Source organism: Scomber japonicus, chromosome 16 (genome assembly GCF_027409825.1).
Source record: "Scomber japonicus isolate fScoJap1 chromosome 16, fScoJap1.pri, whole genome shotgun sequence".
NCBI classification, from domain to species: Eukaryota; Metazoa; Chordata; class Actinopteri; order Scombriformes; family Scombridae; genus Scomber; species Scomber japonicus.
The window spans coordinates 16,554,686-16,581,893 of record NC_070593.1 but is presented as its reverse complement, the minus strand read 5'-3'; the positions used below and the strand labels follow the sequence as shown (position 1 = coordinate 16,581,893).

The following is a 27,208-nucleotide window of genomic DNA, read 5'->3' as shown; positions in this document are numbered from 1 at the left end:
CACTGCGTTCAACGCTTCTACAATATCAATCAATATTCAAATACTTGTAGTTCTGTGTAGTAGCCACTAGGTGGAGGTATTTTCTCGCTCGCAGCAGGACAGGTGAGTCGTCACAACAGAGTGATGCATTATGGTCAGTATAGTACCTGACTACTCGACTTCTCTGTCTTGAAAAAGGACTACAGATTAAATCATGTGACACACCAAACCAACAGTGACAGGTTCGAGGTAGCGTGCTGTGTATGTGTGTATGCGTTTGTTTAGTGTGCACGCGCTCTGTGACAAGTTATGCGGAACTTGTACCTCCTTCTCTGCATGTCTATTGTGGCTTCCTTTTTACTGAAACTTGTAGAAACACTTTACAGCCAGACGGCACGGCGATTTGGAGGCAAGCAGAAAGAGTGTGAGCTGTGAGGTTGGAGGTCAGGAAGCACAAGTGGAGTCAGTATGAGCGCGTCAAGACGCAAGAGTTGACTCCAAATTGAAAGGGTATGGAGTGTAATTTATGAATTTGCAGCACTGTTATTGGTCAGTGTTGATGTGAAGTGTGCGTCAAGACTTTTTTTTAATGTTTGTTGCTTTTTTTATATAGACTTTTTTTTTGCTTCAGTGTTTTTACTCTCCGCATAAAGGTACAAAAAAATGAAGTTTAACGGTTATCTGAAGCTGCGCATCGGCGAGGCAGTGGACCTTAAGCCGACCACTTTCTCACTCCGCCACACTGTCATCTTCAACAAGACTCCCGCAACCCTTGACCCGTACATTGTGGTGAAGGTGGACGACTTCAAAATTGGACAAACTCACACCAAACAGAAAACCAACATGCCTACTTACAACGAGGAGTTCTGCCTCAACGTGAACGAAGGGAAAAATATTGAGCTCGCTGTTTTCCACGACACTCCGCTCGGATATGATGACTTTGTGGCCAACTGCATCATTCCGTTTGAAGATTTCATTAAGACTTCCAACACAGGAGAGACTTTCGATGGATGGGTGAGTAATTGTTGAATCTATCAGGACGACAAACAAAGATGTGAACATGTTTTACAGCCTTAAAAATGCCAGGTTTAATTTATTAGGGAGCCTTGAGTCACCCCACTACAAGGCTGGATTAACCTCATATTGGCCCCGATTGACCTGTGAGTACCCTACAGCTGAAGTCATAAAATGAATAGCTGATTGACAGATAATTAAATGGCAACAGTCTATGTTAATTGGGAACAAAAAAAGGTAGCAGTTTAAAATGTGAATGTGCAGGTTTTCCATGAAGGTAAACTCAATAGTTATGGGTTTTGACTGTTGCTCAGGCAAAACAAATAATTTGAATATTTTAGCTTGGGCCTCATGGCATAGTTGCTCACATTGCTTCTATGTTGCTCCAGGCTTCTATGTACCAGTTGATAAAACACAACTTTACAACAAATAAACACAATATGAACTAAAACAAATCTAAAAGCTAAATTTCTTCAAGACCAGGACCACAGGTTTGATGACCTCACATAGTTGATATTCTACTTCAGTGGTGCAAAATTTAAACAAACTTGCAATTAATCATATTATAAAGAACCAAATTATACAGAGTTTATGTGCACCTGGGGGATAGCAATACTTTTTTATAATTAAAAGTGTCTTATGTATTAATATGTTGAGGAGAGCAGTGTGTAACAGGCTACGTGTGCACATTTTCATTACCACTCAATGATTTGCTAAACATGCAGTGTTTCTTTTTGCTAATTCTCTTTTAAATTATCTACTTAATCAAGTGCCTCAAAACAAAAGACAGTTAAATAGGCCTGAAAGGGGTTTTTACTGGAGGTCAAGTACTCAGCACAGCTCTGAAACCATGGTGCACTGACCAAAGACGACCAGGAATATCTCTGAATTTGTCTGTTACAAGTGTTACAAGTACCTAATAGGTACATGTTAAATAATTGTGTATATTCTTTAAATAAATAAAGTGATTGTTGCGTCCATCACACAAAAGAAGCAGTGAAGCAGACATTGCACACACTGCCAACAGTGGTCATGTGCCCAGAAACTTTTTTGGTATTGGTCCTATTGATGCTGTTATTGATACTCAATGCAAGACTTAGCATTGGTAGTATTGATACACCAGTTATTGATCTGCCCACCTCTACTAGAGAGCCTGAGTAGTACTTGAACGCAGGAACAAAACCTGGACTCAGGTTTTCTGTGTTTCAATTAAAGTATGTTAATTTGATTCAGTACCACTTCATTCAGGAATATGTATCATGTGAACATAATATTTAAAAAAAACAACTTTTTGTTTGGACACAGATGATAAGACTTGATATTCTTCATATTGCATTTCAGTGATTAATATTCACAAACACATTTTTAGTTATTCACATTTTTAATTAACTATTATTCAAGTTATGTTATGTGAACATGGGGTAGTTGCCTATTTTGCCCAGCTGGTAGTCCAGCCTTGACCCTAAGAAAGGCTCTAAAGGGGATCATATTTTTTTTTTATATCTTGGTTTGAGTTCTTGTATTTATCTTCTGATAAACATTTTTATTTGTATTATGTGTTTCAGTAAAACTAAAAAATGTAGCTTCTGTGGTTAAAATTAGATTAGAACAGTCAATGAGTACAAGTCTCCCAAAACTCTCCATGGAGCCTTATTGTTCCTCTATCCACAGGTATACTGTTGTTTCTCTATGATAACTTTGACACAAGTAATCAAATAATCAAAAAAACATGCTTTTAAGCTAGAGACTGTGTCCACTGCACACTCACTCTGTGAGTAGCTTTGTCTATTTTTCTGACAATAATAATTACCTCATCTGCTCTGAGTGTCCTGCTCACTGAGAGGAGATCAAACCAGTGATAAAGTTCAGGGCTACTGAAGGACTTCATAGTCACATCTTCATGTCTTAGTGTGTTCACTGCAGTGGACAAGGGCTGTTTGTGTTTTGCATACATTGACTCAAAAGCCTTTTACTGTCATCAAAAACTAGGGCTGGGCGATTACGTCAAAAATCAAAATCACGATGAATTGAACTTTTAACCTCTAACGATTAATGAACGATTATCTCCACCCTTGATGAACAATTAGGTATTTTCACAGTTTCTTTTGTTTTGTGTTTTACACTGCTGCCCTCACATGATATTTTTTGATATTTTCACACATGATTATCTTTAGAGACTGAAAATAATGATGTTTTAAGGTGTGACGCTGTGGTTAATGTCTAGTTTACTCGATTAGAACTATGTAAAGATCATGGTTTGGGTTAAAATCATCACTGGAGACAAGTGTTCAAATTCCTTAAAGATATGCAACCTTTACTGTCATGGCAACAGTGAACACCATGATTAATTGACATGAGCAAGATTAAGTCGATTGGAGTTTCTAAATGTCGGTTTCGATTATTTTTCGATTAATTGCCCAGCCCTATCAAAAACCCACACTCCTTATAAGGAGTAAAGGTAAACCATGAATAGTTGATTTACATGTAAAGATTCAGACAGACGCGCTTCAACACTTCAAATGCGCGTTTCAACACTTCAGATGCACACTCAACAATTCATGAGAGGTTAATGCCACAAAGGGTCTCATTAAAGATCAGCTTAAAACCTGATGTAGAGAATCAGCTTTGTCTCACTCTAATCCTGACACATACAGTAAAATTGCCCCTTCAAACTGGAGTTCCCCTCTTCTGACAGACTCTCATTCCTTCAGGACTATAAGCCACTGCAGGTGTTGGTGACTGTAACTTGAACCTGTCCAGGCCTGGAGTGGGCTGAGGTGGTATGGACTATGTACCACAACACTCTTATTATGTTCAGAAATGTCTTTCTATAGACACACAATCCTCCTGACAATATTTACAATTTATATATATTTTTCTGCAAACTTTTAAGTGAGTTCAATCACCATGTGAGTTTATTCTGTGCAGCACATCAATTCATTTACAGTCGTCAATATCAAGATCTTTTAGGTACTTTACTGTGACGTTAATGTTAATCAAATAATGAAAAATATGTAAACTTTTCCAGCAATGTATGTTAAAGACAAATGCCTCAATACCAAAAAACAAAACAGAAAAAGGTAACTTCTCATGACCACTTCACTGACACCTGTCTTTGGCCATAACATATCATCAGCTCATACATCTAAATTGTTGTTTCAGTAGAGTGTGGGTAAGTCTCTGACCTCATTATGGAGTTTGAAAAGTATTGTGAGAATGTGAAACACATATTTTACTCAAAATGTCTGTAAGAAATATATTTCATTAGAACAGATCACCTCCCCTCACTCAAAGCATCACTCAGTGAATTAATGATATGTACTTTAGGCAGGACAAGTCAAATCAATGAAGAAAAACAACAATAAAAATACAGCTTTCAATGCATAAATTGTAACCCAGACCACTGATCGCTGGGGAAGTTGTATAAAACTGTAGCTTGCAGTTTTAAAAGAAGTCCTTTGTTAGTACATTTTGTACAGTTTCTCACTTCAGGACATAATGTTGAAGTTGTTATCCGCTAGATCTGAACTGTGAAGGTTATTGTTGCACAGAAGAAGTGCTGGGCTGGCTTGTTTCACATGTGAGGCAGTAAAGACACAAGCCTCCACACGCCCACACTGCTATTTATTTCAACGTTCCCACCGTCTAGAGCTTGCTTAAGGGCTCACTGGTACAATACTCACTCTCTATTTGTTCATATGCAGCCTCTCCACGTTATCTTGTACCTTCAGCCCTTCAATGCACGCTGGCTGCTCCTCCTGCTTGATGCACTTACCCTGTCAAAATGCTGAAAGACTGCTGCTTTTTAGTGGCATATGAGGCAACTTCAGCAGAATTGCTTTGTTACTCATCTCCTTTTTTAAACTCAAAGTGAAGTTACTGTCGGGACTGACATCATCAGCCCTCTGAGGCATTTACCATATGACATTGAGGCCAGTTTCCATTGCCACCCACCTGTTGGCATGGCATGACACTACATTGTTATAATTTTGACTTGTTTCTCAATCATTTACCCATTATTTTACATTGTGCTGTTCATAATCAGTATTGAAATGAATGTGGGCCTGTAGAGCAGAGAGCTTTCTCGGACTCAGAGTGAAGAAACTGAAAGTGGGTTAAGTGTGGCCCCCCTAAACACTTTCCTGTAAAATGTGGTGCTTGCTTGTCTGAAACAGGCCTATCCCCTGTTTTCTAAGTAGAAAAAAAAATTCAAAAAGAAAGAAAGAAAAAGAAACAAACTTCCTCCTCTATGATACAGTAGTAGATGTTCTGCTTTTTAATTGCACGATCATGCTGTCACCGCCAATGTCCGTCAGAGCAGATCAGATCAGGTCAGAGCAGCTTCCCTGAGGAGAGATACTTTTCACAAAGTCGCTAATGCATTTCAATTTTTACATTTTTCTTTACAGCGTAAGCGCAGGTTAAAGCTACACAGAGGAAGTCCCCAGTGGACAAGTCAAACTGGCTGTCTAGACTATAGATCGAGACAGGATATGAGCAGGTAACTGAGAACAAAAGTGTAGACGTTGACAAAGTGAAATGAAAGTTTTGCACTTAAAATGCCAACTGAGTGGCCACCTAACATGTCAGTATTTTCCAGGTTGGGTGTACGTATCACAGAAATAGATGTTTATTCGAGGGTACAGTGACCAAAGTTTCCACTCCATGGCTGCTGCAGGAAGTGTCTTTTTCTTTCTGCTTGTCACTGTTCGCCTCCAGAAAGACCCTCCTCTGCACGTAGATCTTTTTAATGCATACCTGGACATTTTATTCACAACCAAGAATCAGGTCACTGCTATACTCTGCAACCAGTCCAACCTGCCTGGCCTGCTTTGTTGTCTTTCTGTTATGGTGTCCAAATTCCTGTGACATTACATACACACTGAAGAATTCAAAAAATCTGCAGTTACACAGCTGCATCTTTAGTTTCCTGACACTGACTGATGCTCGAATGTCAAATAAATACGGTCGGTCACACATACCTTTTTAGAAAAAAACTCTGTTATTATAACTTAAAGCTGTCTTTAAAACAACTCTTTCTATGTTCCATATATAATTTCCATATTTGCCAGCTTTACTGTTAAATGTAGGTAATATATTTAATTTACCCGTAAATTGTAATTATTTTTGAGAATAAGTAGCTCTTATGATATTGCTGGTTCTTGTTTAGCTATTTGAGAATCCGGAAATATAATTGTATGTTTATTTGTGTGTCTGCAGATGGACTTGGAGCCAGAGGGAAAGGTCTACGTCCATATTACACTCACCGGATCCTTCACAGATGGTGAGGTCACTACACTTTCTTCAAAATGCAGCCCAGTGTTTTTCCTCATGCGTCATATCTCCGCACTGTTTCTATTTTACACACTTACTGTGTTCCCCTGTTCCCCATTTGTACCAATTCAGTCATACCTGCTGTTTTGAATAATTGGTGTCTGTGAGCCACTAAATACCCAGAGTACACATGTGTAATTATAGAAACTATAAAAATAGACGTGCATGCATGCATACGTGAATGTAGACGTTTGTGTGTGTGACTTGAATAGGTTGGTATGTATCAGATAACACTGTGTCTGGCTGATCTTTTGTCTTATGGTGAATGCTTGCTTACTTCAGACGTCAAAGGACATCAACATTGAAAAGGTCTGTTGTAGAGATATGTTCATGATTTCTTAGCTGATGTCATTTAAATAAATTGAACGGAAACTGTCTTTGCAGGAGAAGTCTGGTTAGCTGGTGATAAGTTGCCATCTGTTAAGTTCTGCTTTTTTTTCTTGGAACTTATTTTTTTATTAAGTGCAACATTTTCACAGTTCATTCAAGATATCACATCAAGTGTTCTTCTCAGTTTATCTCTCAACCATCTCTCCCCCACTGCAACAACTTCTTGCACCCATTCGTCATCATTATTCAGTCTGCATGTGTTTCTCCAGAGTGATGTCCTTCCATCCATACATCCACACTGTCAGTCCTTTTCACTTACCTGCTCCCACACCCGGACCCCCCCATCTCTCCCATTCTCCAGCTCAACATTTATGTCTCACAATAATAATATCTGGAAATGAAATTCCATTTTAGTATTACAGATTACCCAGGGACACAACAAAAGTTATACAAACAAATACAATAAATGAATTAGAGCTACCACATCAAGGAAAAGTATAAAACAATCAGACTGTAACCTCTCCACTCATGAGTACATCTAACTTTAAAGCTAGAGTAGGGCCAGTCTTCTTCTATTACCATCAGCTAAATCAGCCATCGCTCCGTAAATTGTGCATTCTGTAATCTCATCATAAGTTATTTTTTGTATTGATTAAATTCCTTTTAATTACGTATTGCCACCTGTCATAGATCTGAGGTTCTTCCTTGAATCAGTTCGGTGTTGCTGCTTTTTTTGGCAATTGACAGCTAACCTAAGGCACCAGATGGTTTGTTACACACAACCATCTGAGAAGTCAAAGAAAGAGAGACTGTCAAAGAAATACTTGGCAGGTGATTGAACCATCTGTCTACCACCGTGTTACCTTGCAGCTCAGCTGGCACACAAGAATCCTCCTAGGACCCTGATTGTTCTGAACCACTGGTGGTTCGGACACAAGTGTTTAACTCAAAACCTAATAAGATGGACTCTAACATGATCCCATGATGTTGTGATCTTTCAAATCCAGCTGCCTCATAAGATAAGCTGCCAGCAGTGTGTGCCATAAATATGCTGTTTCCTAACCTCATTTGTCTCTGTATAAACCTAATGGATGGCTATCAATGGCTCCCAAGGGACCTGATAACCAAATATTTTATCTAGTAAGCCAAATACTTTACTCCAGAATTGGTTTAAAGCACATGTTGAGAATATACATGTACATTTTGCTGTCTTCTATCCACAATTCCTCCAACATTGCACTTCATTCTGGATACTTACTTCCCCAAAAAAAAAAAATTGAATACAGTTTTTATTTCTTAGATATTGCACTGTATAATTTGGTGAATTCCAACCAGATATTGACCGATGCGGTATTCAGATAGCATGTTTCAGTTTGAGTGACAGTAAGTTTTACTTTTTATCTCCTGTCACCTTGGTTCACCAGCCTTAACCGAAGGCTGATCTTTTTTTCTGATTAATTGGTTTCTTTTAAATGTGACTATTTCAAATCTTTTAAGAAAAAAGAAAATGTTTTGGCTCTAAATTTTTTATTTAATCAACAATTTTTGAAATGTCAAGATCAATACTTCAGCACACTATATATCATGAAATTACCTATTTTTTTAATCCATCACACTCTCTGTAGACATGGAACATTTGTTCCAGTGTACTAAAAACTTCTTGCAAACACTGCAGTTAACCCACCAAACTGTGCAGATAACCCATGCTTTTTATATGGTATCTGTCATGTGGTTGAAAGGTTAGTATTGCTAGAAATACTGTACTGATGACGTCAAAATAAGGGGAGAAATGCAGTCCTGAAATGGTCATATTATCAGTGGTGTGCTGGACCTCAAGGGTTTGAAGGCGGCAAACAGCTCTAAGCATTATCAGTCAGCCACAAAACACAAGCTCATTAGCAAATGCACAATTCTGGCCATTCTTAATTTTAGGGCTGGGTGATAATCAGTATTAATATAAGATATATGACAATATGACTAGTGCATACAAAATAAGATAAGCTTAAAAAAAGGTTTAATGCAATGACTCTTTCTGCATTACATTAGATAAAGGTTTGCACACAAAAAAACAAAACAATCAGTTTGTTGGTTTTAATTACAATTTTCCTTGAAATCATTAATATGAAGTATGTTAATATCATCACCATGTAAGACTTTTCACTGAAGGTTTATAAATATGTCATTATTGCCCTGTTGCTGTCAGTGTGCACTTTAAACTCTAAACTTTCATGCAAATGTTTGTAGAAAAAAATACAAAACTCTACAGGAAGTCTATCTGGTGTTGAAACATTCTTTATGAAATACTTTTTATCAGAAAGACTGTCTGTGTACAAGACAGAAGACTTGAAGTGTACGCTTTAAAATGTTAGTCAGAATGTAAAGCCCACCTTTCACACCACTGCCGCAGAACTATCTGTTATTTGCAGGGGCATAGTGGTGCCTCTGCACATCGGTTTCTATAATGCATGTGTGGTTTTCAACACCTCATAAATAGTTCCACCGTAGAGCATATGCCTCTCACGTAGTTAGAGCTAAAACACTCAAAGCCCACCCACACAAACATGTGCAAACACAAAAGATGTGCACATGAATTTACACAGTATAATCCCTGATCATTTGTTCAACATTTCTTAAGAATCCCTATTTTTTTAAAATGTTTAAATCCATCTGTCCTCTGCTACATCAAACCCTCAATTTTCATTCATTTAGAAAATAAACATTTTTATGTTTTAAAGATATTTCGTCACAATCAAGGTAAGGTGAAACTGAAAGAAACAGTGCTTGGTATTATTCTGGAAATGATATTAAAGTATTTATGTAGGTGTAGGAAATCATTTGTGGTTTTGCATCACACTGGGCTGACTGAACTGAATATCAAGGTCAAACTGTGTGTGTGCAGAATCTGCCATTGTTTAATATTTAAAAATCATTCTGGGACACACTGGACTAGCACTGAAATTATTAGTTGATTGACCAATTTGTCCATCAAGTAAGAATTTGATAGACAATTTGTTGTTTAAATAATATATCAGGTAAAAATGCGAAGCTGACTATCTTTTCTTTTTGGACAGTTCCTGGGTGAAAAACACAAGTAATTTAAAGATGCCACAAAGCGCTCTGTAAACTTGTGATGCCTTTAGAAAATGGCCTTTGGATGCACAGTTTTTAAGCCTACAATGTGCATGAAGCTGTGAACACTGACATAGTATCACCTTGTAAGCCGGTGTGGTGAACTTGTTAGCAAACAGTTGCTGTTTACACATCCTGTGGAGCAAATATGCATTAGTGGTCCTTTTGGAGCTGTACACATTCCTGAGGAAAATGTCTTTTTAGCTGCTGTATGCTCCAATATGTTTACCAGATTGTCTCTAACTCTGCCTGCTGTTTGCTGAACAGGGTGTATAGCGAGTATTAAGTAGGTGTTTTATGACTGAAAACCACTGCCTGCTGTGAGAGTGAACATAAACAGTGAAAATAATGAGTTAAAGATAATATACAGCTTTTTGTAGATGAGGGGAAGCCAAGCAGAGCCGAGTCATAATTTATCACTATGCTGACCCCTTTTACGTACAAGTAGTCATGTGATCCATTGTTAATAGAAAAATACTGACAACAACAGTGATTGATTCCAAATTATATTTTCAGACCTAAACTCTAAAGGTGTTGGGTCCAGGGATTAGTCTAGGGATTTCAATTCAATCTTGATTTTTGATTTGAAACACTAATAACCAAAAGACTTCAACATAAGCAGCAAAATCTCAGCTAACAAGCCAAAGAAATACCACATGTCCTAAAAGGAGCACAGGGAAGTTAATACAGATAATTTCCTGTCCTATCTTTAATGATCCATTCATCAACCTACATAATATACTTCCCACATCTGACATCATTTATCTGATGATCAACAACAAACACAATAACATCATCCACCACAAGTGTCACAATAATGAGTGAAGCATTGTCCTTCTCATTTATGTACCATTCCAAAAATTCATCACACAATGTTTTAAAAATGAACTGATCCATTTTTAAATGGTTCAATCCTCCCTTCGCCCTCCAAATGCCTAAATTTGGTTTTGTTCAGATTGAATGATAATTTGTTCATATCAAACCGCATTTTAAACCTTTTTTTTCCTGCTGTGATCAACTCCAAAAGTTGCTTTAAATTCTCCCCAGAACAAATATTTTTTGTTAATAATACAGAACCAACAGTTAAGGGCCTGATAATGACCCCTGTGAGACTCCACTGTAAAGTCCTAACATTTCGGACCTATTAACATCACCATCTCGTCTGCTGGTGTTTGAATATGACCTTTTTCTCTCATTTCGTTTCCAGAAGACGCCACAGTGAAAGAGAAGACCTACAAGCAGTTTACGAGGAAGCGGCAGGGGGCAGTGAGACGGAGAATCCATCAGGTCAATGGGCACAAGTTCATGTCCACTTTCCTTCGCCAGCCCACTTTCTGTTTCCACTGCAAAGAGTTCATCTGGTGAGTCGGTCAAGGACAAATCACTGCTACCTGCATGTGTTCTGTGTGGATTGTAAACTGGATCTGATTGTGTCTCTCTTCCTGTATATAGGGGTGTTTTTGGAAAGCAGGGTTATCAATGCCAAGGTGAGCAAACCTTATTTTCTCTCCCCTATTAACACAATATGTAAACATACAGACATAAATTGTGGACTTGACATTGAGCAACTGTTGTTTCAGTTTGTACGTGTGTGGTTCACAAACGATGCCATCAGCATGTTGTCACTGTGTGTCCACGGATGAAGAAGACAGCAAAGGAGCAGGTATGAAGAGCTGATTAACACTCCTGTTCAGCAGTAGACTCATTATTGCTGGTACAACAGCAGTATTTCTTTTTCCTCACGGATTGTCAGATCAGTTACAAAGTAATCGTTACGTCCGAAAGCATGTTGGCACTGTTAATTCACATATCTCTTTTTTGATTGAATTTTTATTGATACAGGATGTACAAGGGACCTGTTAGTCAGCCCCCTCACACACACGCACGCACGCACGCACGCACGCACGCACGCACGCACGCACGCACGCCTTTAAACACCTGCAGTGATCAGCCAACTGTACAGGTTCCTGTTTCTGTTGCTCACTGAGCCAGAACACTGTAGTGTGCAATGTTATACTTATATTCTAAACATGCTTATTATAGCATGTTTCTATAAATATACATGCTGTTTTAACATTGGAATATTACACTTTTTGCAACAATTCAACTTTCCATTCTTTGAGGAAGTTCAGAGGAAAGCAAGTACAGCAAAAAACAAACAAGATCCCTTTATGTCAGAAATAGGAACTAGACATTTTTCCACAATGCATGGCACCTGAATGTTATGTAGATGATGTGCACGCATGGTTGGCCAATACTGTACATTCAGTGGTTAGTTCACAGTATTTCTCCTTGTGTCTTCTCTTGGCAGCCTATAAACCAAGGCTTCAGCATCAATGTCCCTCACAAGTTCAACATCCACAACTACAAGTCGCCCACCTTCTGTGACCACTGTGGCTCACTGTTGTGGGGGATAGTCAGGCAGGGGCTGCACTGCAAAAGTAAGAAGCATGTCAATATACGTCTCTCAAAATCACAATTTCAAAAGTAATAGTTTGTCTTGCATCGCCCTGAGAATGCTTAATGCTCCCTGTCTGTGGTTTCTCTTCTTCAGTTTGTAAAATGAATGTTCACATTCGCTGTAAAGGAAATGTTGCACCAAACTGTGGCGTCAACAGTGTGGAACTGGCCAATAAGCTGGCAGAGATGGGGCTACAGGCAGGAGGACTCTCTAAACGCAACTCAGTAGTATGAAGGCTCAGTGGTTTTCAGAATGGATCAAAGAATTCCACACAAATTTATCAGATGAATCAAAATTGTGTTTTTCGCACCAGCAGGCCCAAGGTGCGACCCAGATGAGGATGCCTTCTGAAAGGAGGGAAAGTAAAGATATTCGACCGGAGACCCCTCGGCTGGGCATCTCAAACTTCACATTTCTTCAAGTGCTCGGCAAGGGCAGCTTTGGCAAGGTGGGATGGACAGGAGTGGATGGTGGGAGATTATCTGTGTAATGAAATGATGAACTAGGTGATGAATGAGGAAGAGGGTAGAATGTGAGAACATGTATATACATAAAGAAAATTGTGCATGTCTAGTTTGTTTTTTAAAGAAGATTACATAAAATGGCAACATATTTTACATAATAAATCAATTTTTCTTGTTGAAATGTTGACCTTGATTTGGGAAATAAGAACTATGAACTCTCATCTATCCAACTGTGTCTGTGTGGTATCTGCAGGTGATGCTGGCAAAACAAAACGGCAAAGACCGGGTTTTCGCAGTCAAGGTGTTGAAAAAAGACATCATTTTGCAGGATGATGATGTGGAGTGTACCATGACTGAAAAGAGGGTGCTGTCATTGGCTGGCTGTCACCCCTACCTCACGCAGTTGTACTGCTGCTTTCAAACACCGGTCAGTAGAGACGCCCACACAAGCACACTCATGTTTCGATTCAGTAAATGTTCCTTATGAGGGAAATCTTTGCATCATTGCAATTCAACAGAGATAATGATCCAAAGTTTTCATATCAAACTGCACCTTTGCTCCTGCCTTTCAAAAGAAATGTTTGTGGATCAAGTTGTGGCATGAACATGTACTGTTACTCAAAAAGAGCGCAGTGCAAAAAAGAGCCCCTCTCTAAAAAAAACTCTCTGTACTGTATTTGGAACTTTCTTGCCTCCGACACATACATTGCACAAAAACATATAGACAGTTTACTCTCATAAAACATGCACAGGTGTGTGTTCGTGTGCTATGTGCTGGTAAAACACAACACAGCCAATCAATTAACACAACGCACTATGATTAAAAAGTGCAAGCTTGTTCTTCTTAGTCATGCCTGTGTAGTATGCAGAGGTGGCAAAAGTACTACAGAAAAGACTCTAGTAGAAGCAGACGTACTGATTCAACTCTTAACTCCAGTAAAAGTAAGACTTAGTTTAATGACTTAGAAGTTGCCAAATGATTTACTTTTCTTTAATGATTGATTTGTAAAATATTACTTTTATGAGGGTCACAGTCACAGACAATAAACTTAGCATTTCATAATTGTGGTAGCAGCCATGCAGCAGATGTAATGAAGTCAACGCAGCACGCTGGATGCAAACTAATATTAAGCCTATTTATAATGTCGATGGACATAAATTGAGTTATTTTGCCTTAATAATGATAAAATAATACACAAAAAATGGTCGGATTGAGAACCCACATAAGCATAATGTCTCCTCGTTGCTTTTAGTGTTGCTTGAAATGACCAGGGCTCAGCTAGTGTTGCCTTTTTAAAAATCGTTGATTTCCCTTCTTTTAAAATGTCTTATTTTCGGGAAAAATATTAATCACTAGTGCATGCGTGACCAAGTGTACCGTGCTCAATCATACAGGGAAGTGTACTGTACTCAAGCACGCTACACTTGCACTCACACTAACCAAATAATCCAGACTTTAGGGGGCAGACTTTAGCAAGCCCTTAGATTAGAAGGATCTTGGATGTTTTCCCAGTATTTCAGTTTCAGAGGATGAGGTTGCAGTAAAATACAATATTTTCTGTCTTTCAAGTATTTAGATTGCAGTTAACTTTAAAACTGCAGTTGGTAACTTTGAGGAGAGAGAGGACTTAGCATCAAATTTGAAGAAGTACAACTTTCAGATCCCTCCCCCTCCTTCTCCGCTGCACTCCTGCCCTGCCTCCAAAGTCCCTCCCCCAGAGGAGGCTGACGTGTGCACGTAGGCACGCGACCACGTGCATGTGGTCGCATGCACGTGGTCGGTAATACATGAACTACACTTCACACAGCTAGATATAAAACGCTTTACAGTGACTTTCACATGGCTGTACCTTACCTAGAAACTCTGAGATATGAGTTTGACTGAGCTGAGGAGGAAGGGGGAGGGGGCTGCGTGCGTGAGCAGTGATCGACAGCTGTCAGACACTCCATCAGACACAATCCTGGCTCTGATTGGTTCCTTTTTCCGGCCGCGGTGGATTCTGGCCATTTGCAGTAGGAGCAGTAGGTGGGGATAAATGAGCCTGTTTTTTTTTTTTTACAGATTACTAGTTTCATGTAATGCTGTCTTTACATAGTGACAGTCTTAGCAAATATGACAAAAAGTTACTTTTATAAGACTTACTAACTGCAGCTTTAACACCAGCATTTCACAAAGGCCATTTTAAAACATAAAAGTCATAACCCAGTTTACAATTCCTGGATTACATCAACTTTATATATTTCTCCTAAGTGCTACAGTACCTTGGTGTTTCTTAGTGGCACAGTTTACATTCTTAAAATGCAGTGTATAGGATTTAGTGGCAGCTAGCAGTGAGCTTGCAGACTGCAACAAATTGAATACCACCTGAATGCTTTTTTCACTAGTGATGGGAATTCCAGCTCTTTTTGGAGAGCCAGTTCTTTTGGCTCTGTTCACTAAAAAGAGCCGGCTCTTTCGGCTCCCAAGTGGCTCCTCAGATTTTCTGTTGCTTAAAGTATATTTATCACCAAAAATAATGCAAAACTATGTTACTATTACTAATGTCAAACACATACACTATATCAAATATGTATCATTTATATGGCTTTATTTACTGAACAATTCAAACTTGAACAGAGTGCTACAAAAATAAACTACTACTTTCTTCAAATTGCACTGATGGGTAAAGAGTTCTCATGTGCCTGTGCAGGTTATTTGTGGAGCCTGCTCTATATGATATTTTCACCTTGCACAAGTTACACTCTGCCTTTGAGCTGCTTATAGCATTGAAATGGGTCCAAATTCTACTACGTTTCCTGCTGCTGTCGCTCATTTTCTCACTGTTTGTTCGTCATTCTCTCTCGCTCTCTCGTCCTCTCTCTCCCTCTCTTGTCTCCCTCCGTGTGCTCACTGCTGTGTGTCTCTGACCGACCCTGTCACCCGCCCCTACTGCTCTGTGTGTGGACACGCAGTTGCCGCCACACATCTTGACCAATCACCTGTGACTATCACCAAAACAAGCGGAGAAAAAAAAAAAAACAACAAAATCGTCTCCCAATGAGGAGCCGGCTCCCGTCGTTCACTTCAAAGAGCCGGATCGTTTGCGACCGACACATCACTATTCTTCACTATTATTTAGTCTGCAGGAAATTAGCAGACAATAATAATACAAATACATGTATAAATACAATAATATATACATACTAATTCTAAGCAGGGCTGGGAAAGTAAATATACTTACAGCTGCAAAAGTAAATGCATAAATAAATAAAATAATTGCAAATAGTGGTGAGACAGCTCCAGGAAGGAAAATTACACCCAAACAACATTCCATTTGTTATCTTTGGAAAAAAATGTTTTGCTTTGTCGTTGTGAAGTTTAACTGCTAGTACCCTTCCATAATGATTGACTTCTGCCACCACACAGTCATAACTTCCTGTTTGTCCATTATAGGAAATAGTATGTTTCTTGCATATTGACCACACTGACATATTGTGTATTTGTGGTTGTAACGAGTTGTATAGAATTGGAACACAGCATTGTAATACATGAATTGGTCAGCAGGTGGAAGCATTTTCCCAGTCCCGTGTCTGTTGTGGGAGGCTCAGTGAGACAGTGTGAATGATGAGCAGAGCTATTCCTCCAGACAGACAGGACAATCCTAATCTGCTTTGGGTGTTTACTGACACTGACCTACTTCACTCTGGATCAAAATAGAGCAGCACAAAATGATCTCCTGACCCATTCACACCTCCACAGAGCAGCTTTTATTCTACCACCACACTTCACCTTTGAGCCTGTACTGTGGGCGTTTCTGATTTTTCCATCTGCAGACAGTCAAAGGGACTTTTTCCTGTGAGGGCACGGTGGAACATTTTTTAGGTTTTCTGCAAACAAAAGTTTATGGTAAAATGATCAGTGGTTTTAAATGTTATCGTAACAAGAATTATTACATTTCAACTTTTGAAAGTTTGAAAAAAATACACGTGAGAGGGTATGGAAACAGTGGGAGAGAGGAAGTGGTTATGTCTGGTGAAGATGAGATTTTTTTCTTTTACCAAATGATCAGGAGAATTCTCCTTTGACCCAACAATTCATCAACAGCAGCTCATTTAAACCATTACACAGCAAATTAAGTCCAGACTTCTCTCATCGAGTTCATGGAGGTCGTGAGAAAGTATTGCAAAATACATTAGCATGAGTTCACTTTGGAAATTCAGAGGCGACTATTAGTTGTCTGTGAATTTGAAATGGCCGTCAGGAAATGGGATCTGTGGATACCTTTTGTAGAATTACGCTTTTTAAGTAAAACAGTGAACCAGTTTTTTTTTTTTGGAGATAAAAAGGTTCTTGCACCCTAGGACTCAAATGATGTTGGTGTGATCAGCTTTTTAAAATGTACTCTTTAGAAACTATTCTGTTGTGGTCTCTTATGCAAGAGCTCCACACGAGAGTTAGACCACACACATACTGCCTCTCTTAGTTTCTCAACACATTATTAAACATACATATAAAAACTAGATCATTCTAAACCACAGAGCAGTTAAACAGAGACCAATGTGGATTTCCTGCCTCTCCAGATCACTTCAGGAAGCTTTATAGGCAGATCTGTACATCATGTCCTCCTGCAGTGTTTTTTCCCCCTGGGCTCTCATCTTCTAGATCACATATCGACCATAGCCTGTAATGAGAAAGAAAGATTTATGGGTTTGGTCAGTGTTTGCTTTTTTTTTTGCCCTGGTGACATTAAACTGTAGATAGATGCACAGGAATCAATTACACATCCATGTGACATTTATGAGAAGCAGACCTTGAAGCATCCTTGGAGCAATCTCGGAATGTCCTTGATCATGGTTTCTTGGGCTGTTCAATGACATGGGAGCTTCTGTGAGGCTGTTACAGTTTGTGTGTGTGTGTGTTTGTTTATGTGCACATGTGTGTAAATGGCACCTCCTCATGTATTTTGCAGGACCGACTCTTCTTTGTAATGGAGTTTGTGAATGGAGGCGATCTTATGTTCCACATTCAGAAGTCAAGGAAGTTTGAGGAGCCCAGAGCGCGTTTCTACACGGCTGAGATCACCTCCGCTCTCAAGTTCCTGCACAGCAAAGGCATCATCTACAGGTCTGAATCTCACACACACACACGCATAATAATACACAGAAAGATATCCCAAGTTTATGAAAAAAAACTTAACAAGTCACTTTGTCTAGAAGTCCAAAACTAGGGTTTTTTGAAGAATGTCATATTCTTTTCTTTTTAAAAAAAATAATTTTAACAACAACAAGTTTAATATGCAAACACATGGAGGAGATCTTGTTTGGTATCAACAAACATCAGAGACGGGTAGATGGGTGTAGTTCATTGCGCTGCGATTTCAGCATTAATACCTAATCAAAGAGGGCGAGAGTGAGGAAAAAACACTAATCATTATCCATTTCCCAGTAGTAACCGTCTCATTTCCTACAGTATTTTTCTCCCTTGTCTTTCTGTAGACAAAGGCTGTAAGTCATCTTTCCTGTGGAGCATACACAAATAACAGTTCCTGCAAAAAGGTCAAAAGTAGGGGGATTCCTCTGCATTTGGTGGCAGAATGTCATATTCTTGATGATGCTTATCCTGTCTTGTTTTAAAATACTGGTAGATATCAGTAAGTTCATAGAAATATGCAGAAAACATGTAGAATTATCTCAAAATTATCTCTAAATGCTTTTTTGTTCTGGGAAGAAATGCTCTTGATGCCTAAAAATGTCTTGCTTTGTCAAATCTGGCAAAATATGTGAATTTTGGTTTTGGAACTGTAAGCGTGTAAGAGAAAACCTTTGAATTTGTGGCAGTGAAATACCAAATGATTTGATTGCTCTTCTCAGGTTGACATTCAGCCATTATTTCCTCGTGCTCCTCATCTATGTCAGCTGAAACATCAGTCACAAGCACATTGTAAAGGAAGTTTTCCCTTGTAACTAAACTAAAGTCATCCCTCAATTAATTTTTTTCGTTCAAAATTCTCCAAACACCTCTTGTATGTGCAGTATATTTAGAAAGTGCATTTATTTGGTTTTATGATTATAATCATTCAGTGTAGCAGTGCTGAGGGCTTCATGCCAATGCGTGACGATAAGCAAAAGGGGCATCATGTGAGCTAACATTAAGATCCTGAGTTATATTTAGTGGTCCATGTGTTCTGTGTCAGCCTGCACCACATAGCATGACGGTTAGCTTAGGAGGCCACACGCACTTTGCATGCTACAACTAAAATAACGAGCCAAGAAGCAGCTTGCACATCAGGCCAGTGTAAGAAGAGCAGAGTTTGAGCTGCCTCCTTAAAATAAAATTGTAGCCCATGTCACTGCATTATGTAACATTAATGACTTCCTGTCACTTGACTGCTTATCTCTTTTTTTAGTTTTAGGTAAAGTCTTGGTTTGTCCCTCAGCCACAGTGTGTCAGACATGTTGATTTTAAAATGTGGTTTGTCATGATATGAAATACATGTGGTTTTGGTAAAAGACTTAATTTCAAGAAGTCTTAGCCCTAATTGGCTGATTTCAACAACAGAGTAGGGAGGAGAGCCAATTAGGTACAAGCTACACGGGGTGAATGCAATATCATGAAAATCTTGTGCAGTCCAGTATAACAACCTTGCAATAAACGTTTATTGAGAATGTACCAGAGAAGTGTTGATTCAGTACTGGTAATTTAAGGCATGTCCCAATTAATGTTTTTAAAAATGCAGTAAAGAATGTATTAACTCATTGTGAGACTAAATTGTGATTAATATCATGGTGGTATAGACATTAGTTGATGTCTGTTCTATGGAGGTCACCAGGTGGTGATAGGTAGATCAGCTGTAGGTTCTAACCACAATGACAAAAAAAATCTGCCTGTGCGTCACAGTGCTTGCCAGCACTTCCTCTACTATTCTTCAGAAATTTTCATTTTGGTGCAACTATCTATTGCACAATCTGCTGTTGTGTATACGCCAAAGTTCACTCCCTCAATACTCTGTCCTCCAGTTGTTAAATGTTAGTCAGGTTAGTTTTATTTGAATGGCTTAATATCACAAATTTGCCTATGGGGGCTTTACAATCTGTACAGCAATACAACATCTTCTGTCCTTGTTTTGAAACTGTTACTGTGGATACCACGCTGTCCGACTGACCCATTTCCCATAGAAACTGATGCATGGTTGAGGTCAGACCTTCCCAGTGTGGAGAGCAAATCCAATTTGGTATTCCATCTTCTGTGTGAAAAAAAAGGAAATCCATTTTTTGTTTTTTTCCGTTTTTCCTCATTCCCCTAACATTTTCATCTTTAAACTTACAATTGGAATAGAAAATGACAACAAATCCATATAACATGTTTTTTGCTTGTCTGTCTAAAATGTCAGAATATACATTTTAAATTCCGTTTCCCCTGGATAATTTCCTCTGTTATGTCAAGACCGTTTTTGTTCTGCTGTGCTGCTTGACCTAATGGAGCTCGGGATTTATCAGGAGGACAACAGCTCTACTTAAAACAATTTGTCTGTCTGTCTGTCTGTCTGTCTGTCTGTCTGTCTGTCTGTCTGTCTGTCTGTCGGCGAGTGGGGGATACTGCATATAATTCTATAAATCAATAGGACAAGTATCATCCATTTTATATTTGTTTATCAAGTTGAACACAGCTTTGGACGGAGTGAACACGGACCCTCCCTAGAAATGATGTACGTGTTTATTTGCTTATCGAGTGGGGACATGTGATCACAAGTGGTCACTGGAGGCACGTGTGGACGCGCATTCTAATGCCAGGTGTAAACAGACTTTGCCAATTCATGATCAGACCACCCAAGACACTTGTTAATACCAGGTGTAAACAGGATATACCGGTCTTGTGCAGCCCGGTGATGAGAGAGTGGCTTTAAAGCTGCCAGGCTGAGAGGTTAATTCTCCACTGGAGACATCCTCAGTAAAATGTATACATACATGGTGCTCTAATAACTGGTTATCTTGTCTGCAATAGAAAATCACAGACATACTCTTTTATTCATATTTAACTAATAAATAGGTTGTGAAAAACACTCTTTACTCAGTGTCAGTGTGTTAATATCCAGATTTTGTTATTCCTTGTTGTATTAAACTCTTACATGCTCTAATCTGTGTATTCCGCGGCTGAATCATGCTGTGCGAGCATCAGAGCTGCTGTCTTTTGGCTTGCTTAGGCTGCGAGCGACAACCACCATGAACTGAGTCAGTGTTACACAACCGACTTACGATAGAGAAGACCAAACCAGATTAATCCAACCAAACCAGTGCTCTTTGACCGTTAGTCTGTGTAGCACTTCTGCAATCAGTATTTCTGTGACCCTGATTTTGTTCCTGTTTTTAGGAAATCAGCAAAATCACCAAACATCACAAGTTTTTGGCAGAAATAGGAGCAAAAAATAGAAAATGTTTTTTTTTTTATTTCATGCATCTCCCAAATATTATAATTTATCTTCAGCATCAGCCTTTGCTGGTACATCTCTGTGCAGCTTTCAGTCCATCTCTGTAAAATGACCTTTGTCTGAAGTTTGGTCACCTGATCACAGATTGGAGCTGAACTTCAAAGGCCATGCTCACACGTTTTAATCTCTTTGTCAGTTGACAAAGCAGCAGCTGACATGAACAGAGAGGAGCTTTTTCCAACCTTTAGTTATGCTGCGATTTCACATTCATAAGTCAGCACTGCAAAGTGACCTCCTCATTTAGAGGACATTATAGGACATTTCATTAACATTTGTTTCTGTAGACACAAATGAGTTTGCATTTTATTAGCAAGTCACTTTTACAAATGCACAATGATTTCTGTCTTTCTTCAGTTTAGTAACATTAAGAACACAATAATAATAATATTTTAGAAAAACTAGCCATCACTCAATTGTATTTAAGCAGTAAAAATCACACATTAACCTCAGATTGCTTTACAGTCATTACAATATGAAACATCCTCTCTATCTTCAGACTTTGGATTTAGATAAGGGAAACTAAACAAACAAACAAACAAACATACACCAGGGAAAGCAACGGGAATGTGTGTGTGTGTGTGTGTGTGGGGGGGGGGGGGTTGTTCCAGGAAAGACAGATATGATATATTTGGGAAACATTGTGCATTTCTTTGGAAAAACAACCCACACTGATAACCAAGAAAACACATTTACATTTACCATCCAGTTCACAGACCTACACTGTTAGTTGAATCTGTTGCTCTAAAAACAATAATTAAAACTTTGTCTTTCTTGGAAGAGAAATAAATATTGACATGACAGCACTTTTTCCCTCTTGGCAGCCTGATCTGAATGTGTCAGACTTTTCCTGGTTGCCACTTAATGGTCGGGGAGTTGTCTGTCAGTGTCGCAACTTCACCGTCCTCAGGGGACCTTTTCTTTTTGTCTCACCATAAATTTCTACCTCTATCAGATTATTATTAGAAACAACACCAACAGGGTGAGACTGGAGGCTAAGCACAAACTGACATTTAAGCAGCTGCTGGCGTCAATTGGATTTGTGTGGCTGATTAGTTTTCAGCCTTTACTGTTTGCCATATTGATCCATTCATGTCTGCTGGAAGCCTGCAAATACCAATTATTTTCTGTTTGTTGCCTTTCAGGGATCTAAAGTTGGACAATGTTCTTCTTGACAAAGACGGCCACTGTAAGCTGGCCGATTTTGGCATGTGCAAAGAGGGCATATTTGAAGGCGTGGCCACAGGAACTTTCTGTGGGACCCCGGATTACATTGCCCCTGAGGTCAGTTTCTACCATTGTGCTGAAAACTTTACACACATACAGTTTAAGAACCACAACTACTAATAATAATGACAGACATTTTGAACTGTTTATCCAAAATAGTTAGTGGAACAGGATGTTTCCAGATATTTTGGTTCTGTTTTATATATTTCGGTTTTTAACACCGACCTATTGCAGTGAGGATAAACCACATTTAGCTTTTTGTAACACAGGTCTTCTGAGTTCATTTGATGCAGTTCCCAGTCCCATCTTTTCTTCATCACACCACCTCACTAAAAACAAACTCTGTGGTTACCGCCATAACTCCAAACTCCTTCCTGACTGACTGGAAAGGCAGCGCACCTGTGAGGTCAGCTTGTGAATGGCGCTGTTGACTTGACAAGCCCTCATCCCCTCATCAAAATGCGCCTTTATAAGCGTGCTTGGTTTTCATAATGAGGGATTAAGATGGTGTGTGTCCTCATGTTTGAGACATTTTTTTTCTGACCAAGACTGTGTGTCTGGATTTATGAAAGGCCTCTTTGCTGTCCTCAACACTCGCTCCTCAGTGCAGCCTCACTGGCAACACACTAATCCAACACATCTACTAACTGAACCTTGTGGAGTGGTTTGCTGCTGGACTCTCTAATGCTCTCTTTGCTATGATGGTTAACTGTATTAGTATGCTCTGACATGTTTCCACAGATCCTCCAGGAGATGCTGTATGGGCCTTCTGTTGATTGGTGGGCGCTTGGGGTGCTACTGTATGAGATGCTGTCAGGACACGCCCCTTTCGAGGCCGAAAATGAAGATGACCTCTTCGAATCCATCCTCAACGAAGAGATAATTTATGCTTCTTGGCTCAGTGCAGAGGCAGTGAATATACTCAAAGCTGTGAGTCTGCTTCTAATTATTTTGTATTCAGTGGTTCATCAACTGTAAACATTCTGAAAACAGTGTGATGGATGAAGTTGGATGTAAGCCAGAAGTTGCTGGTGTCCTTGTCTTTTTGGCAGACATTTACTCTCCTCAGATTGCTCCTGTTGGACTTTGTTCATGATATACAATAGCAGGAAATGTCTGAGTAGCTTTTTTTAAACTGGCCTAATGATAAAGGAAATCAATTTCTCCCTGGATTTGTGACCAGCATTGTGGAAAAAACCAAGCTGTGAACATTCATTAAAGGAACAATTCTCAGCCTTCCTGAATAGTGTAGCATGAGACTGTAATGTAATAGCAAAGGTTTAAATAGTTTGGTCTGATTTACTTTGATCAGCGTTGGTTGTTTGTTGTCCTTCAGACTGACTGACACTCTGGCTGCAGAATGACTGACAGCCTTACAGAGCCCTGCCAGCCAGCTGTTTGGCCCAGCTCTTACATAACTATATTAAGGCATGGTCCACTGCCCAGCCACAGCACACAGGCTATAAATACAATGACACCTCCTCCCTCCATTCCTCCTCTCTTTGCACCCTGTTCACCCCTTATTCTCGTTGTTACTCAGAAACTCTTGAGGAGGCAGTGGAAGACCAATCTCCTTCACTGGTCCCAGTGTCACATATTATGTAAAGATGCATGTCGGTGTGAGTGGATTTGAACACTGCTGCTCTATTTATACTGAAGGCTGATCCGCTGCAAGGTTCTCCTTGTTATGCAAGTTCATGAAGTGCAGTTACCAGGATGTTCAGGGTTTGAGGAGGATGTCTGCGAAAAAGCATGACCAATATTTAAAATGTTGATGTGCTGGTTAAAGATTACTTTAATAATTACCTCAATAAATTAAAGGTTAAATTAGTATTTTGTATGTAAGCAGCCTTTTAGTACGATTATTTTTAATTGTTGATTTATCTGTTTGTTCGTTTATTTGTTCAATCACAAAACAGTACAACATGCACAATTCCACCATTTCCCAGAGCAAATGTGACATCTTTAAATGTCTGTCCAACCAACCATCCAGAACCCAAAGATGTTCAATTTTACAGTGATTTAAAACAGCAAATCCTCACATTTTGGAAGCTGAAACTAGCAAATATTCTATAGTTTTGCTTTATGAAGGATTGAAATGATTAACTAATTCCATCTAAATCAATTTTCTTACGGTTTACTAATTGATTATCCAACCTAGATTTTAATCATCAAATGGCTTCGTGTCTTTCTGCTGGCGTAGTGGAGAATGTCTTCATGTAGAAGTGCTGACATGGCTGGTCTGGTGGCGAGGATGGCACAGCTGACGTGTAGCCATGGAAAGATGGCATCAGCTTCAGCTGAATTTTTTTTCTTTTCTTCCCAGTTTTATAGTCTGCATGCCTATGAACTCATTGAACCAGCTGGTCTGTATAACTCAGTTGTTTCCACACATACTGGTGTTCTGGGTTTTTTTTTTAATATACTGCAACCCATTACCAAATCATGTCATCAAAACCATATACCCAGCTGCATATCCCCACACGCCACTGCATTAATGGCATTAAACTGTAATGTTTCTTGGCTCTCCCCCCAAAAAAAGATGTCTCAATGTTCACAGAGATGTTTCACTTGTTTCAAGCAGATTGAAGTTTGTGCAAGATGATTATCACAGTGTTTAAGCATCATCAACAATAGCTTTGTGGAAGCTGAGAGATCAAAAAACCTGTGTTCACTTATGAAATTCTTGCCTATGTTAAAGATGTATATGATTTGTAGTTAAACACATAAAACCAGCAGTTGGGTGTATTCAGTTTAACCTTTTCATCTGTATTTTTTGATTTATCCTTTAATGCCAGTCTACATTTACATCTTGCTCTCCATTTCTGTTTTCACAGAGGAATGCAGGGCTGTTTAGGCCAGTTACAGTAGACAAATGAATCTTTCCAATGACTATGGATTAATCTAGCCACGGTCACTCTGGAGATGGAGGCTTGTTAGTTTGTTATGGTCTAGTCTTAATGTCACCACCAGCCCCAAGGTGTGCACAGACACCCTGCTGTCCAAAACACATAAGGGTTTTATTCAGTTTCCTTCTCAGAAGCAGTTTGAAACAATGTTTATTTAATTTTGACTTTGTTTTGGCCTCTCCCTCTAGAAACTGTTGGACTTCAACATGTGATTCACTGTTCTATTGTTTTATTGTACAACACCGGGATGTTGAGACACCTTGATTGCACTCTCCTGAACCTTGTTGAAAATGCTCCAACTTATTCATTGTGGGAGGTGTCATACACAATCTTGGGTGTGTTTCTCACGAGTTAGGAGGTGGGGATTGACTGGATGTCGTCTTGGAACGAGTCCAGTTTGGCATTACTCCAGAAAAGTCTGGTCTGATGTCTGAGTTCAATAATATGCATCATGTTTCCTCCCATTGTATAGGTCTTCAATAAAAAATCAGACAGTATTGATTCCACTGATTCCAAACTGTTTGGTCCTTCTTTGTTTTTGTTGCTTTTGTGCGTTACCTTATCTTACATTCATTTTGTTGATGATACACTGTTTTCTGTGTAGTGTGATGTGTTCATGAATTCATCTATTTGTGTGTATACACAGTTGTTGACCAAAAACCCGGCTAGACGTCTGGGCTGTGTGGCCTCAGAGGGCGGAGAGGACGCAGTGAGCAGCCATGCCTTTTTCGATGGCATAGACTGGGAGAAGCTGAATCGTAGAGAGATGGAGCCACCTTTCAAACCCAGGATCGTAAGTCACATGAATAACTTCCTTTTTAACACAATAGCGTGTGTATGATGACAATGAAGACACTCAGCAGATGTTACGCAGTGTTAAACATTGTTCCACTTTGTGATTGTAACTGAACTTAACTATTCCTTCACAGAAAACACCAGAGGATGTCAACAACTTCGACCCAGATTTTACTCAAGAAGAGCCCACCCTCACACCAATTGACGACCCAATGATCCCTTCCATCAATCAGGAAGAGTTTCGAAACTTCTCCTTCACTTCGCCCGAACTGCTGGATAGCTAAGAGTCTCCTTACTGATGCACCAGCCTGCACTTGTCTCACTCTATCATGCATCTGTAGCTCCATCTGAGACTCTTCCCAGCAGTACATACAGTATGACACTGTCACATTCCCCAGAGACATGAGGGTGCAAAGTGGAGAGGAGTCAGCCAAACACATGCTTGACAAGAACTGAGGCTGCACCTGATGAACTTTTGAGCGCTCCTGTAATTCTTGAAAAGTTTGTGTGTGATCAGCTTTTGAAATGACATTTAGTTTTGACTCTGATCCGTTTTGATTCATGCAAAAGTCTGCAAAAGGTATATTTGACAAGTTGGTGTGTTTGTAAACCAGTTTGCCAAAGATGTATGTTTTATTGTATATTTGCTCTCATGCAGATTGATGAGTTTGCTTTCAGTTCTTCAAATGAAAAAGCACTTTTAAAGCACAAGGGCAGAATGTGTGCTTCATTTATGCTCCCACACTGCTCACACAGTGGAATCAAGAGTCAATTTTAACCACACTGCCAGCGTTTCCCAGAAAAGTAAAGCTGCCAGTTAAAATCCCGGAACGACTGACTGAGTATATGAAATAGTTTCTCGATGATGTGACTCTGGAAAAAAAAACAAACACACACACACACACACACACAGATCCACACATGCTGGCTACATGTGAGTTGAGTCCCTTCATTTTCTAAACAAAAAGATAAAACTTAAATTAAGCAGCATATGGAACTCAACTTAATATAAAAAGGTTAGATTAGGTAAACATTCTAATTGAATTAAAGATTTAAAAGGATGCTTTGTTTAAGTTGCCAGAGTCGGTTCATTATTTATAAGTC

At 39.2% G+C, this 27,208-nt stretch overlaps 1 protein-coding gene across 1 annotated transcript; it reads left to right on the top strand.

Annotated features, from left to right (window-relative positions):
• The first annotated feature begins 266 nt into the window (after window positions 1-266).
• Window positions 267-27,208, top strand: prkcha (protein kinase C, eta, a). Its single transcript, XM_053335401.1, has 14 exons — window positions 267-993; window positions 6,214-6,277; window positions 10,994-11,147; window positions 11,239-11,273; window positions 11,367-11,449; window positions 12,098-12,227; window positions 12,341-12,474; window positions 12,564-12,695; window positions 12,965-13,138; window positions 17,661-17,815; window positions 22,319-22,457; window positions 23,142-23,330; window positions 25,956-26,102; window positions 26,239-27,208. The coding sequence occupies exons 1-14, from the start codon at window positions 643-645 to the stop codon at window positions 26,386-26,388; spliced, it is 2,037 nt and encodes a 678-aa protein (XP_053191376.1). The 5' UTR covers window positions 267-642; the 3' UTR covers window positions 26,389-27,208.

Bases quoted from the DNA above. Each gene is read 5' to 3' on its own strand.
- prkcha (XM_053335401.1), top strand. From the start codon at position 643: ATGAAGTTTAACGGTTATCTGAAGCTGCGCATCGGCGAGGCAGTGGAC. The intron at 12,475-12,563 runs GTATGAAGGCTC...TCGCACCAGCAG, and splicing joins TCTCTAAACGCAACTCAGTA to GCCCAAGGTGCGACCCAGAT. The intron at 22,458-23,141 runs GTCAGTTTCTAC...ATGTTTCCACAG, and splicing joins CGGATTACATTGCCCCTGAG to ATCCTCCAGGAGATGCTGTA.